The sequence below is a fragment of the Buceros rhinoceros genome, unplaced genomic scaffold, assembly GCF_000710305.1.
Source record: "Buceros rhinoceros silvestris isolate BGI_N320 unplaced genomic scaffold, ASM71030v1 scaffold9973, whole genome shotgun sequence".
Lineage (NCBI taxonomy): Eukaryota > Metazoa > Chordata > Aves > Bucerotiformes > Bucerotidae > Buceros > Buceros rhinoceros.
This window is the reverse complement of record NW_010401798.1, coordinates 17,858-32,200: the sequence shown is the minus strand read 5'-3', so window position 1 is coordinate 32,200 and position 14,343 is coordinate 17,858. Positions and strand designations below refer to the sequence as shown.

At 50.0% G+C, this 14,343-nt stretch overlaps 1 protein-coding gene across 1 annotated transcript in view; it reads right to left on the bottom strand.

Annotated features, from left to right (window-relative positions):
* Nucleotides 1-2: 2 nt before the first annotated feature.
* The window catches only part of LOC104490141 (SEC14-like protein 5), a gene marked incomplete at its 3' end in the record, with an annotated part of 30,174 nt that continues 15,833 nt past the window's right edge, over nucleotides 3-14,343 (bottom strand). The window contains exons 4-16 of the mRNA XM_010132389.1: nucleotides 14,144-14,275; nucleotides 12,115-12,243; nucleotides 11,224-11,443; nucleotides 9,373-9,485; nucleotides 5,521-5,710; nucleotides 5,089-5,177; nucleotides 4,520-4,590; nucleotides 3,746-3,917; nucleotides 2,999-3,133; nucleotides 2,485-2,619; nucleotides 1,705-1,950; nucleotides 1,131-1,309; nucleotides 3-63 (exon numbers count right to left, since the gene is read on the bottom strand). Of these exons, the coding sequence (XP_010130691.1) occupies nucleotides 3-63; nucleotides 1,131-1,309; nucleotides 1,705-1,950; nucleotides 2,485-2,619; nucleotides 2,999-3,133; nucleotides 3,746-3,917; nucleotides 4,520-4,590; nucleotides 5,089-5,177; nucleotides 5,521-5,710; nucleotides 9,373-9,485; nucleotides 11,224-11,443; nucleotides 12,115-12,243; nucleotides 14,144-14,275 (1,872 nt within the window). The remainder of the gene's footprint in view (nucleotides 64-1,130; nucleotides 1,310-1,704; nucleotides 1,951-2,484; nucleotides 2,620-2,998; nucleotides 3,134-3,745; nucleotides 3,918-4,519; nucleotides 4,591-5,088; nucleotides 5,178-5,520; nucleotides 5,711-9,372; nucleotides 9,486-11,223; nucleotides 11,444-12,114; nucleotides 12,244-14,143; nucleotides 14,276-14,343) is intronic.

Genomic DNA, 14,343 nt, shown 5'->3' with positions numbered 1-14,343 from the left:
GTCGTCGCTCCGCTCAGCTGGGAAAAGCCACTGTTGCAAGATTCCAGGCTTGACATGGATCCCCTGGGATGGGACAAAAAAGATGCTGTTGTTAGGAAGGCATCTACTAGCAGGTAACTCTACTCACCCGACAGCGCAACCGACGCTCTGCCATGCTGGCAAAAGTAGTTTATTTTTTGTCCCATTGTTTTCAACTTGGTCTCCAAGAACCTCTGTGTCACGATGAAAAATTAACTTGTCAGCAAAGACATGTTTTATCCCAGCTGCAGATATCACACCGTGTCTCTTGCTGGGAGCGGGACATGGCCAGAGCCTGCGTGGGGCTGCACTCACTGTCCTGAGCAGAAAGAAAAACTCAAGAGCGCACAGACGCAGAGAACACAGCACCGCTGCTAACCCAAGAGCTGCAGCCTGCGGAGCACCAGAGTCCCAGCTTCAGCTCGTCTAGCCACGGCCTTCAGCTCCCTCTGCCAAAAGCAGCCAGGGCTCTCCATGGTGACATGTTTTATGTCACCATTTTTAGAGCAGCAAGGAACAGGTTTAAATGACTGGAGCAGGAGTTTGCTGCTGCTCCAACTCCACAGGGTCTGGCCAGGTCATGAGGTTGCCACCTGCCCATCTGCAGGTCTGTTCTACCTAACGGTTCCTCCAGCTCTGAGTGAAAGGTCAAGAATGTGCAAAGAATTCAAATTACTGAGCGATTTGGAAAGTACTTTTGGCATTAAAGGAGGCCAGGCAAATCCTGATGAGCCTGAGGGGTTCACCTACACTAAAGATACTCCAAGTCACAACTTTGACATCCTTTAAGTGTAACATGAAACTTAGTATTTGTTAAGTTACTCCAAGTAACTTCTCAAAGTGTTCCAACTCAGATCAAAAACCTCCTCAGTCAAAACCCTCCCCATCTTGAGGCAGTTGGAAGCGAGAACTGAAGCACCAGCTCCACTAGTGGATGTACAGCCAAGGAGTCCCTTACGACCTACAAGACTAAAGATGGTGCCCCCGAGTTTGCATCCCTCTAACTCATCACAGTGAAACGCACCCTGCAGAGGTCAATGGTGTTGGGACGTTTCACTCATCTCTCTCCTCTTGCAGGCTGGACGGAACACCCGCCCCCGGAACTCCCCTACCTGAAGTCCTTGGAAGCGAGCACCTCATAGTAGTATATGAGCTTGCACTTGTGACTGGAAACTTGCAGAGAGGCGAGAACATCATCGACCCGCGGGAGGCTGGTGCCAGAACAGGGCCCAGGGCCGTGCATCTTCCACTGCAGAATGTAAAAGCCAGGCCAGCGAGTCACGTGAGATCCCTGGAAGAGAAGGAAAGTGCCCTCAGGTGACTACCGGGCATCTTAAGAAACAGGTAAATGACTTGAAGTCAAAGCAAACTGCTGAGCTGACTTGGAGAATCACACAGCACTCACTTGCACACGCTCGAGCCCCACCCCTGTAATGCTGGTAATAAAAAAGAACGGCTATTTTCAGTGAGCTTTCGTGGATTAGCGAAGCTCTTTCCAAGGGCTCAGCCTAAATTTGGGCTGCACTAGCAGCCGCTTTCACAGGGAATCCAGAGGGTGATAACTACAATCATCTCCAAGCAACACATGCCTTCCCACGCCAGTGACCCCTTCCCCTCCCCACCACCAGACCATTGTGGAGTGTGCAAGGACTGTAAGAGCCACGCCAGGACCCAAACCCATCTGACCTGGATGCTCTCTCCTTCCCGGCAGACCAGTGGAGACTCCACCCGGCTGTAATCCACCCCAAGGACCCACGTCTTGCTGATGAGCTGCATATTGTCCCCACCAGCGGAGGTGCTCGGTAACGTGGCTTCTTTATGACTTGTTTCAGGAGCCCGTTTGGAGTGAAAGAGGCTGAACACCACGTCTCCCTTCAGGATGTCGAAGTCCCAGGTGATGACAGATTCCCCTTCCAGAATCTCCACAACTATCTAGGAAGGGAACAGAACGAGCACGTTGGGAAGATTCAGGTCCTCAAGCAGCAGCCAGGCTAATCCTCTCCACTCTGCAAATACGCTTTTCTCTACAACCCTTCAGTTACGCTGTTGGTCTCGATTCCCGAGGAGGACATAGAGTGATTCCCAGTGCCAGCCTGCGGCCCCAGTGCTTCTGCTCAGACACTTTTACTTCATCTCTCCACTCTGTCAGGGAAAACGTCAATGGAAGTGAAGCGAAGGGGCCAGGACCCAGCAAAGAGCACTTTCCAGGTGCAAAGGCACTGCTGCCTTTCAGGAATCTGAGCAGGCCAAGCAGAGTTTCTCATCACTGGTGAAGCTGTGGCCCGTTTTGACACTCAAGTCCTCCTTTTTTGGTCATTCTGTTTTCTGACGACCCCCTCAGACTCTTCCCACCGTGTACCTTCTTGTATTCCCACTGTTACTGTCCTGGCCACGCCACTGAGAACAGAATGATATCAGAAGGGAAACTGAGGAAGCTTTATTTCCCCACCAAGGCCTGGTCTGTACCTCATGTGGAGCTCCTTTGAGGACACTCGCAGAATGATAGATAGTTTCTGTCCATAACCGGATGTGATCCGAGTTCTCCAGCTCTTCCGTTTGATAAAGTGACTTGGGAACAAGCCCACCCTCTGGGACGGTGCACTGGAAGGGTCAGACAAACAAACGTGAGGGTTCACACTGACCTAGTGGTAAAGGACCAAGTCCTCTGCACGTGAGCTCTTGCTGGCTATCACACGCAGAGGATGACACCCTCGGCTGGTACAAGATTTCACACTGGGACTCGGCTTACTTGAACCATAATGGTTTACCTGAGCTCCACCTGAGAGCTGACTGCTCCAGGGCAGTACCACCTCTTCAGGGCGAGGTCTCCTGGGCACGGGAGACTGCACCATGCCCAGAGTTGGGGTACCCCAGCCAGAACAGGGCTTTAACCGTGTTTCCCAAAGGAGTGGAAAGCCGGGGTGGTGAGGAGGAGGGAATCCAGGGAGCTTGGCCACGTGCAGCAGGAAGGAAAACTCACCATGCAGTCTCCTCCCAGGAAGTCTGGGATCACGTCTTTGTCCACGTAGTCTACCAGCCCTCCTGGACCCTGGTAGTTATTCCCACTGTAAATGAGGAACTTCTGCCTTGTGTTCTCATTGATAAAGGGACTGACCTGAAATAAAGAGTGGACAGAAGACGTAACTGTCACTGAGTGCAGTTAGAGACAGCGCTTATACCTCCTCACATGGATGCTTTAGGCCTCAGGAGCAGGATTGCAACCCAGCAGCAGTGCAGAGCTCTGCAACCCCTCCCCAGAGAAGAGGGTAACAAAGAGCCTATGTCATCTTGCAGCATCTCCTGCTTCACAAACCCGGCAGTCACCACACCACGTACAAATCCCACAGGAAATTTAACGAGCATGTTCTCATGTTGCCGGAACAGTCAGAGGCACCAGGCAGAAGCATGTTTATCACTCTTGAGCATCCTCCAGCGTGAGATTGAAAATACGTGTCTTCTCCACCAAGGCTGGGCTGCCACTGCTGCCTGAGGATTTGCAGTTTAGTCCAACCTCCTGTCCTGCCTTGGTGGACAACAGCCACTAGAACCACGAGCTACAGGCTTGCTCTGAAGCAAGGCTGTGGCCTCTCTGGTTGTTCATCCACAAGATACCTGGAAGCTTTGCCCTCCCTAACTCTTTCAATAAGCAGAACTTCCACTGACTGGGTGATTTAGCTATTTGTACACGCACAAGTGCTTATGGTCCTGCAGCCCAGGTTTCACCCACCAGAGTCCAGAGCACAGGAAAAACCCTGGGTGCTCGCACTATCAACAGTCTCCCCAGCGTTTCAGGGTAGTTGTCCTCTACAACCTCAATTATCCGAAGCAGGGCCTTAACTCCGGGCCGCCAGAGATGCCGCATATTTAGCCCTTCCAAGTCCACCAGACATGTCCAGGATCTAAAACAAACACACAGAAAAACCTGTCAGAACTTTCATTGCACAGTGGCTGCTCAGTTTACAATCCACAAAATATTTTGGTAACACCACAGGCTGGATGTGATCTATCAGTGCCAGCCAGGGGAGAGCAGCAGTGCCACGAAAAAGCAGGTCTCCGCTAGGGCAGCAGAGCCCGAGCGCCAGTAGCTGTTGGGTAAAGCAGATGCCCAGCCCTGATTGCTGTCTGTTGGAAGAGGCTCACAGCTAAAAAGAATTCAAAAATACATTTTAAATGAAAGTGGAATTTGGCAGATGGTTTCCTGAATAAACAAAAAAGAGAATTTCACGGATCTGGATTAAAATCACCACAATTAAATTTTTCTGAAGTGGGACACAAAAAGATGTAAGGAAGGACCAAGACGTGCTCTCATAGGAAACTGTAGAATTTATCTGCATTTAAGTCTTGTACATACAGGTACCCCAAGCCCAGGAACAGCCCGTAATGGAGACACTGCTCTCTTCAGGGTAACCTTAAAGGACATGGTCCAAAACTTTCTCAGAAACATTCTTCTCACCATGTCAGCTCAGACTCTGTAAGGGTACCAGAAATGAAGTGTACTCACGTGATGGGGCGGCCAAAGACGTTGGTATTTTCCTCACATCTCTTTTGTCCTTCCTCATTAATTGACAGAACCTGAAATCCAGGACATACGGACTAGAATTAGCCCAGAGATCCCATTTCAAAAAATACAGAAGGCAGAACATACCAGGTTGAGAACCTGCAGTGTGCAAAACAGAGCGTAAGAGTCTGTGTTAAAAAAAAAGGCTTCTCTACTGCAAAGCTGTGCTGATCAGGGCCAGAGAGGGAAGGTTAAGGTGACCTGTAAGAGTCCGGAGATCAAGTGTTCTTAGTGGAGCTGTATGAAAGGGCCATGGGAGGCTTACAGCTGAAGTGCACGTTATCAGAAAACATCCTCCTGGCCCATTTGCACCACGACAAGCGTTTCACTTCTGCCTCTGCAGGAAGACAGAAGCTGAGCTGTGCCAAAGCCACTGAGCCAACTTCGAGCTGCCAGCCAGGAAACACAGGAGTGACTCGTGCCAGGCAGGTATTCCAGCCGCACGACACCGCGGCTTCTCCACACCCCAGGGGAAATCGAGCTACTCAGTGAGAAACGAAGGCACAACTCACATGTCGCAGCAGCGATTCCTCTCCCAGAGCTTTCACCAAACCTTTTGTGTCCATCTGGCCAAGACGAAGGATGTAGAGCGGTCGCCCATCTTCAAAACAAACACAGGGGTTTAAAGAGCAAAGGCTTTAGTCTCTCAGGCTATCACTCTAGAACCTTTTGTAAAAGCCACAGTAGATGCTTGAAAAGGATAAAAATAATATCCCCGAGGCAACCTTATCAAAGAGGAGCTGCTTCACACTAGCTCTAGTCTGCCTGATCTGCGCAGAGGAAATCACAAAACCGTGGCAGAGCAGAATGGCTCTGCACAGGCCTTGAACTGCTGTGTTCACATTCAAAGAAGCCACACAACTTTCTCCGAAAAGCTCAGGTTACTCAGGAGGTCCTTTACTGCAAGCTGTGCTGTGGTGTCAGTGTAAGGAGCAGCTGCTAACCTCTGTCTTGGTAGTGCCATCCCCCAGTGTAGTACTCGTCCAGGAGGGCGGGGGGCCTCCAGGACTGCAGGATGTAATCCACTTGGTACTGCTTCCGCCAAGACAGCGACTGACAGAGCATCTCACGAGCTTTGTCAATGTTGAAGTCACGCGCCCGCAGAAATCGCAGTATGTGCTCGTCTTTGGGGATCTGAGAGAGGAGAAAGTCCAAGGATCAAGACTGGTACGTTACCACTGTTTCACAAAGCCTGCAGCGCACACACCATTTTTTATCTCTTAAACCTAAGATAACATTCCTTCCCCCTCCCTCCACACCTAACCCAGCTGACGGAGCAGATGGTCCCAGGAGCACAGAAGCAGCAGCCAGTTCCCAGCCTTTCCCTGATCCGGTCGCCAGAAGCCGCAGCAGACTGTTTCCCCCAGCTGGCTGTCCGCAAGGACAGAGGTGTATGGCAGGGCGAGCTTCCATCCCTGCAGGACAAACCAGCAAAGGATGGGAACCTTCCATAGGTAACACAGGAACCACGTGCTGTTTGGAGGGGGATCACGACTGCACGGTCTTCCAACAATTACTCGCTGGCACCAGTTCCCGCTTCTGCTTCCCTGCCGGTGTTTGGGCTGGGAAGCTTTGGCGTCCTTCCACCGGCTTGCCTGCCCCATCACATCACACGAACTCTCATCAAAACCAACGGATCAGCCGAACCTACAAGACACCCTCTCTCCATTACTCATCCCAACACTGTCTGTCAGTAATTCTGACATCACGGGTACAAAAGCTTTCCCAGACCCAGTCTGTAGAATGGCTTCTTCCAGCCTCCTCCCAGCCCTCCCATGTTCCCTTTAACAATCACAGGACACCTGCTGGTAATACTAAGCCACGGGAATGAAGGACAAGCCTGTTCGATTCCACGGAAGTGCCACATTTGATGAGACGCCGGGCAGTTATAAACCCCACGGGACTGCAGCTGCACACGCTGCTGCTTTCTCTCCTCAGCCCCTTCACCCCAACTCCCACAGAAGTTTTCGGCCTCATTTGCTACATCAAGCTTCCACTAGAAACTCCAGTTACGTCAGTCAGGGACAGTCTCTTCCAAGTCTCTGCACTGCTCTCAGCACAATGCGAGTGATCTGAGCCACAACAAAGCCGCATGTTCAGGAGTCAAACCTCTTTTGTTTGCTCAGGAAAACAGAACGCAGGGCAGAAGGCAAAGCCGGTGGCGGTGTCAGGCTGGGAGCAACTTCCGTTCCACGAGCTGGTGTGAAGCTGCAAGAGGTATCAAGAATTGATTCCACCCAAAGAAAGGGGTAGAAGTCAGGCAGCTTAAAGCCAAGCCCAGAAGCACCTGAGGAGGAGGTGGGATGTTAAGGCTGCTCAGCACATTCCCACACACCAGCGTTCATATGTCACCGGAAGGAAAAGGGCAGCCTTCCTGAACTGCATCTCAGATGTACTTTGAAGAGCACCGCCAGAATTTTCTGCATCGTAGCAAGATGAAAGGCAGCAGAATCTTCACTGATGATTTGCATTTGCTTTTCTGCTGCTCAGAGGAAGCTGTTATTCAGCAGGCAACTGACGCAACATCAACAGCTCCTGGATCTCCTGCAAGACCGAGAGAGGGGATGGCTGGTCCAAGGTTTCGGTACTTTTCACGTGCCAGACATCCACTCCTTCAGGGAGGAGGCAAATGGAGCACTTCTGTTTGGACAAAGGCAGAAAGCTCTGAGGGGACTTACTGCATGGTGGAATTGGTCTCTTTGTCCAGCCAAAGCAGCAAAAGAACTCCCACATGCAAGAAAATGAAGTGTTAATTGCAGCCTGCTTTTCTATTTGCTAGTGAAACTCTGTGTATTCTTCCACCTGGAGCGAAGCCATTGATCACTAGCTCGAAGTATCTGTAATTTTATCGCCAGCTGAAGTTTGTTTCTTCAACCACTCAGATTTTTAAAGCAATGATAAATCTGATTCTCCAGGATCATGTCTGCTTTGAAAGGAGCAGGGAATGGATAGTGAAACAGGATGAAGAGGACAAAAAAAAGATCATTTCCTGAGGAACGGGAGACCTACAAATATTTTGACAGCAGAATAAGGACATCCCTGCTTGGAATTAAAACAACAGCAAGGCAACGGCATCTCCAGAGAGAACTCAGGCCATGGACGGAAGTTCCTGATTTCGTATTGTTCTGACAGGATATCTGAACAAACAGGCGAGCAGCAAGGCGTTTAGAATGAAGTTTCAAGAGCCATCACCATCCTTCCTACCTGTTCAAGACCGCGCAGGGAACAGAGCTTGCGAGGTCTACACGCAGGTACAGGGCAGCTCCCAGCAAGAGCGCTCGGCAATCAGGAGTACCTTGCCAAGGCACCTAACGCAGCGAGTGCTGTCGGAAGAACAAGACCTCACACACACTCTGAGCACCCCAAGAGGCAGCTGTTTCACTCTCACCTTCTCCAGCTTCCATTCCCCAGCCTCTGACAGAGAGGGGAGAGAAAACAACCCATGAACACAACAGGCAAATGTTTAGGTCGTGCTGCTTCCACGCAAACCCACGATCCTTCAGATCACGTGCACAGATAAAGCCTTGCTGTCTCGCTCATCTAGGGCTCATCTCACCCAACAGCTGAGATATCTCCTACTGCACAGGATGCCACACCGCTTTACCGGACAGGTCACCGCAGACCTGAAGAGCCTCATGTCCCCCATTTCAGAGCATACCACGGTTAGTCGGGAGGCTGGCCCTGGCTATTTACCCAGAGGCAATGCATCGTCCTGTCACGACAGCAGCTTGCACTCAGACAGTCCTTCAAGGGGTCCTTTGTTCCATCGGGTCTATATATATTCCCAGAGTCTCCACCTGCGTCCAGCATGCTCCTGGACATGGTCCGAGTTATACAGCCTGTGGTTGATGCTACTGCACCAGTGGCCTTGGACGGGTTTGGCAGATGCTTGGTGTTCTGAATTTACCAGCTCTTACAGACTCAGCAGCATGGCGAGTCTCTGAAGCTTATCAGCTGCTGGGGGACTTTCACACACCACCTCAACACCTACTGTTCTCTCCAGCCTGCGGTTTGCTGACAACTCTTCCTCCTTCCACACTCACAGGTACCAATAAAAGCCACAAGGGGGGGTTCCTTGCAAGTTCGGTAACAACAGAACTGTAACACCGAGGGATCACAAGGGTCAAACTCTTTTCTTCAATGGCCAGTGTCCGAGGAGGAATCTGTCCATTCTGCCTTAGATCCCAATCCGTGCCTTCCTGAATCCAGTTCCAGAATCCGGCTCCTGAATCTGGCTGAATCCAGTTCCCACCTGCCACTGAGCCCAGGCTGGCACTTCCCCAGTACCTGCCCACAGCATCAGTGATGGTGATGTGTTTGCCATGGGGGGGGTTGCATTCAGTATTGGTTTTGTATATATATAATTTTATTATTATTTTCATTAAAGCAGTTTTAAGTTTTCATAAGTCTCTCTCCCATATTCCCTTTCTCTACCTTTTGGGAAGGGAGAGGGGTTCACAGAGAGCATCTGCCATTCATTTAGTGGCCGGCCCAGCCCTAACCCTTGACAGCCTGAGGCAGAGACTCCCCTTCAAGCAGGAGGAGCGCAGGCAGCTGCTGAACGTTACAGCAGAGTAGAGATGTGTCCAGCCCACAGTACTCACACTGCTTTGGACAGAAAAATGTTTCTATCTATACTAGCTGGCCAACTCCCACTGTCTTCGCCCCAGCCTACTGCCCTCAGCTCTCTATTTTAGAGCCTTCCAAAATGTACCTCACACCATCAGAGGAGACTGTCTCGAGTATTCCTGGGGTGTCGAAGGCACGCAAACTACGAGAACAACTCACCCACCCACCTTGCCTTTGTGTGTCTCTTGGAGCCACTGGCGAAGGCGGATCAAACAACTCTCTTGCATTGGAGTCAGCTGGCCCAGGTATCGTTCAATGTAGTCAGCGTCCAGTTTGTCAGCTGGAGGGGGAAAAAAGTGAAAAAGAGCAATTCAGAGGAGACTTTGCTGAGCCAGAAAGGAGATGTGCTGGTATTTCTACACATCAGGTTATGTACAACTTGCAGTAGAAGAGCGCAGAAGCCTCATTTGAGCTGCCCAAGGGAAGCCAGGGAGATTCTCACAGTGATTAGGGCGTGAGGCCAGACAGTATGTGAGGTATCAAAGCCAGATCACTCTGCCTGTCTCTTAGAGCACTAATATTTCACTCAACCCTGAACTGCTCCAGCAGAACCTTTAACAGAATTACCATGAGCTCTGTCACTCACCTCATTCACCGCCCCAAGACCTGGGCACTTAAATCCCTTGGTGTCCTAATAAGCTCACCCACAGTTCCAGCGACAAGAGGCTAAAAAAAGCAGTGGGCTGAAAACTGGAATGCTATTTGCTTATGGACACCAGGGAGGAAAAGAGAACACCACTCCCACTTCGGACTGCAAGGGAGACTTTTGGCCTGAGGAGAAGCCCCTGTGCATACCAGCAGCCCGAGGTCCCTCCAGATGAGAGACAAAGGAGAAGGGGCTGGAGATCGCCAGCATCCAGAGGCAGAAACAGATGTGCCCTTGAAGGCTTGTACGTGCAGATGGCAGCAAGAAGGCGGTGCGCAGTGGGGAGCAGCACGGGCTAGTAGCTGTGCTGGAGGCATGCAGGCACACAAGGAGGAGAGCTGGGAGAACCAGCTCTGCCCTAGTTCTTCACCAGGCAGGTTTCTTGTTCAGCAGATACCATTAACTGCAGGAGGAGGCCTGGACACCCACAGAATACGTTGCTGCTGACTGATTAATACAGAAATTATACTTGGTAAGTGCTTCGCCCCTACCAAATCCACAGAGCTCACAAGCTGGGGAGATGTCCCACAGAAGCTAATCACTTCGTGAACATGAATAGAAGCAGCAGAATAAGAGCTACTCTCCTCTTCTGCTAGATGGGATCTGTCACTCAGATTAACTTTAATCTCAAAGCACACGAACATTTCTTACAGTCAGCTCCACTGTGGATTTCAAACCTTTTTCCAGATGGATTCCAACGCAGAGGAGCTACCAGAAAAGGTCTGGAGAGACTCAAACCGCTGAGGATCTGAATTCCAAGCTTTTGCCCTAGTTACACTCAGCAAAACAAGTGCTGTCTGTCCTTTGGAGGAACAACAACTCCGATTTCTAATACCACAGCTCTAAACTAAAAGGCCCTTCCTGTTTCCTTCTGTCTGAGAAAAATTTTAGTCTAGAAATCATCATCAGATCAACACAAGAGAAACATAAAGTCCGGATCAGGCTTTTTGGGAGAGAAACGCATTAGGCAACATTCTGCGAGTTTGTCTTGGTCTGATATAGAGGCAAAACCCATCCACACCAATCCCCAAGAACATTAATTTTTAATTATATTTCAATTACAGCACACTCGAGATACTTTTAAGTTTCTCCAATTTAAGGTATGAAATACCTTAAAGGCCAGATCAAACCCAGGTATTTTTGTTTTCAAACAAAAATACACTGACCACGTTGTTTTTCTTGGCTTTGGGGGGCAAAAAAAGTTCCACTGTTTGCATTTTTCTTGAAGAAAGAAAATAACTTTCCCTCCTCCCCATTCTACAAAGCAGAAGAAAAACCTCATGCCAAAAAAGTAAAAATAAAGTGATCAGTCCGTGCTGCTCCAGGCATTCAGGCTGTGGGCAGCAGCTGTCACCGCCCGGACATCCCATACCGTCAGGGCTGACAGCTTCTGCAGGAGGGCAGTTGCTGCTGGTTTGCTCTTGGGTAGTGCCACGAGCCCCAGATTCAAGTGGGAGGTCACTGGCATCCTGTGCCCCAGCCAGGGTTCGCTCATCCTTCTGTCCGCACGCCGGGGGAGGTGTCCAGCGGGGGATGAACGTGATCCCTTGGGAGATCAGCTCCTTCAGGTAATGTTCGATCACTTCCTTGCCCTGAAGAGGAAAACCCTCATTAGAAAGAGACAATCCTGGCTCCCCAGAACAAGCACGGTGCCAAGAGTGTGCCTCAGGACAGACGACTAACGCCACTGGAGGTAAACAGAAGGGAAGGAGTCTTCCCCTTCCACCTGCCCGACCCTCTTGGAAACATTTTAGTCGGAAAGCACCATCCAAAAGGCAAATTACCGCACTGGCCAAGTGAATTCCGCTGCTGTGGATGCAGACACCTTGATAACACTTCCATCCTGCTCCCAAACTGCTGAGGAGCTGCCCTGTCCCTCTGCAGCCCGGGGGAAAAGGCCACCCAAAGAAAGCGCCTCTGCCCAAGCCACTGGAGACGCGGGGAGCTGATTTTTACCCGGCAATTTCTCTTCCTGCATGAGAACAGTGACCTCAGTGTTTGAGGAGCCTGGCACCCACAGCACCCACTGGTACCCTCCTCTGGCACAGCCTGTTCCCTCCCCTGCAGCCACATTCCAGCGAGCAGATTGTTTTTCTGCTCATTGCACACTGGCTTTTAATTCCTTTGCCCTACTGAGTGACTGCGGAGCTGTAAGCAAGGATATAAAGCAATGCTGGGTCTACTTTACACAGAAGAGAAGAGGCGCAGCCTGAGAGCAGGCGTTTGGGTTGGGTTTAAGGGCACAGAGGGAAGCCCAGCTTACCCGCTTGATGTTTGAAGTGTACTGCTTCATGGCAATTTTTTCCACTGTGCTTTCAAAGCCAAAAAATGACTTGATGTCGAGCGACGCTGACTGTTCAAAGCAAGTCCACTCTTCATTCTCCGGGTGAACCTAAGCCCAAAGACACACGTAAGGCTGGATGATAGCAGATAGCTCACAGTACAGCAGGGCCCTCACTTCTGGTACCAAACAGGGTATTTAATCTCCAGACTTAGAATGAGAGGACAGAAGTGACTTCCTATGAGCTACCAACAGACCTACATTTAACAGATTAATTCTTCCCAGAGTAATAGAAACACAACATGAACTGCACATATGGATGTTTATGGTTAACCCAGCATCCTTCATACGCACAAGGAAATCAAGATTAAAACCCTTCTATGCCCCAGCAGACCTGAATGATATTTTAGCTGCACTAAAATAGTAGTGAGTGCCTGCTGGAAACGTATGCCTAGATCGCCTTAGGGAAATACAGGGACAGCCCCTCAGAACATGCATTTAAAACCCCTGCATCTGCAAAGTAAGGAAAAGGGAAATGACTTTTTTCTAGTTTTAGATAGGAAACTCAGCCACTAAGGTCAGTCTTCTCCCAAACCCCAGGAGACATGGCAGAGCAGGGAGTTTTCCCACTGTCAGGTCAATACACCCCTCTCCTTTCTAGCTGTTTCCCTGCAGTTCATAGTAAAAACCTCTATAATCTTTTCCTCTTAAACTTAACCCTTTTCTGAGAAGCCTCTGCCTTTTCTCTGTAGGTGCTGCTGTTCACAAACTGACGTGAAAGAAAAAAATTCCAGCACCCCCACAAAGATACGAGCTCTAAAAAGGACACAAATTCCCCCGGGGAGAGATTAAGTAACTGCAAGAGAAGGATGATTATTTCTCCGAGTTGCTTCAGAGAACGCTGCAGAAAGAGAGATGAGAATTATCCTGTTTCCGGTGCGCTCCGGCAGGCAAAAGGGAGCTGGTAAAAATAGAGCAGGGACCCATCTTGAGGATGCAGACACCTCGCTCCCACCCCGTTCCAGGAAGAGCGCTGCCCTCAAAGCCCAGCCACTGACATTTCCTTCCCAAGGACACAAGCCAGGGCCCACGGAGGCAAAATCAGCCAGGGCAACAATGCCGAGTGATTCCCGAGTTGACCTGGGAGCAGTTCGGAACTGTCAGCACCTTTCACAGAGATGAAAGTTTGATTTACTGTAGTTCTTAGGAAGTCCCACCTAGCCACCAAAGTGCTCTCTGGCTCAGGAAAGCCCCTCACTATCCAAAAGGTCAAAAGCTTTTCAACTCTCTGCTGTCCTTGAAGAGGAGCTACTTACCGTTTGCTTACTCCCAAGAAGCCGAGCTGTTGCCCAGCTGCCAAAAGAGCAGGCAAGTAACAGGGCCTGGACTTTTGTTTAGGGGACAAAGAGCACTGTGTGCTTCCAGATGAAGCTATTTGATGATGAGTGAGCCCTAATGACACAATTACAATGAAATGACACACTGTGGCTGGAGATATGGCCACAAAGTGAGACACCCCAGGCCACAAATAAGGCTGAAGACCTTTCTGCAAATACTTCGAGCACAAAGACCATGTCAAGGTGCTAAAACTTTCACGTAATTGTGGGCAAACCTAACCACCAGACTTCCCTCTGGACCTCATCACAATAAACGTTACGGCCTTCCTTCTAAATACCCAGCTCTAAATACGAGCCCAAGCTCCAGATGCTTTTAGCAACTTGAATTCCTACCAAAAAGAAACTCAGGGAACACTGGCAGCTCTGTAGCATCATCCATGGTTTCTACTCTCACCACAGGACCTAACAGCCCAATGAGGGAATCAAATCAACCTACAGAAGTTCCTCAAGCCCTACGAAAGCACTGAAAAAAGCCCGCACCCAACAGCCTTTCCAGCCAAGGGCGTCTCTTCAGTGTGCTGCGGTCCAAGGGTCAAAGTCAGGCACGCAACTTCACGCTGTATGCTAGAGCATGACTTCCCACACGTCCTTCAAGAAGAGAAGAAAGCACTTACTGAGTAGCTACAGGTCTCAAGGACAACAACACGGTTGGCAAACGTCTCATTGTGGGCTTCAATGCGGAGAGTTCGCTCTTTCCAGTTCACTGTGTTCTTCTGGATGAAGAAAACATACTCTACCCCTGCAATCTGAGAAGGATGAAGAACCAAAAGGGGGGTGGGGAATGGAAAAAAAAAAAAAAAAAAAAGAGAAAGAG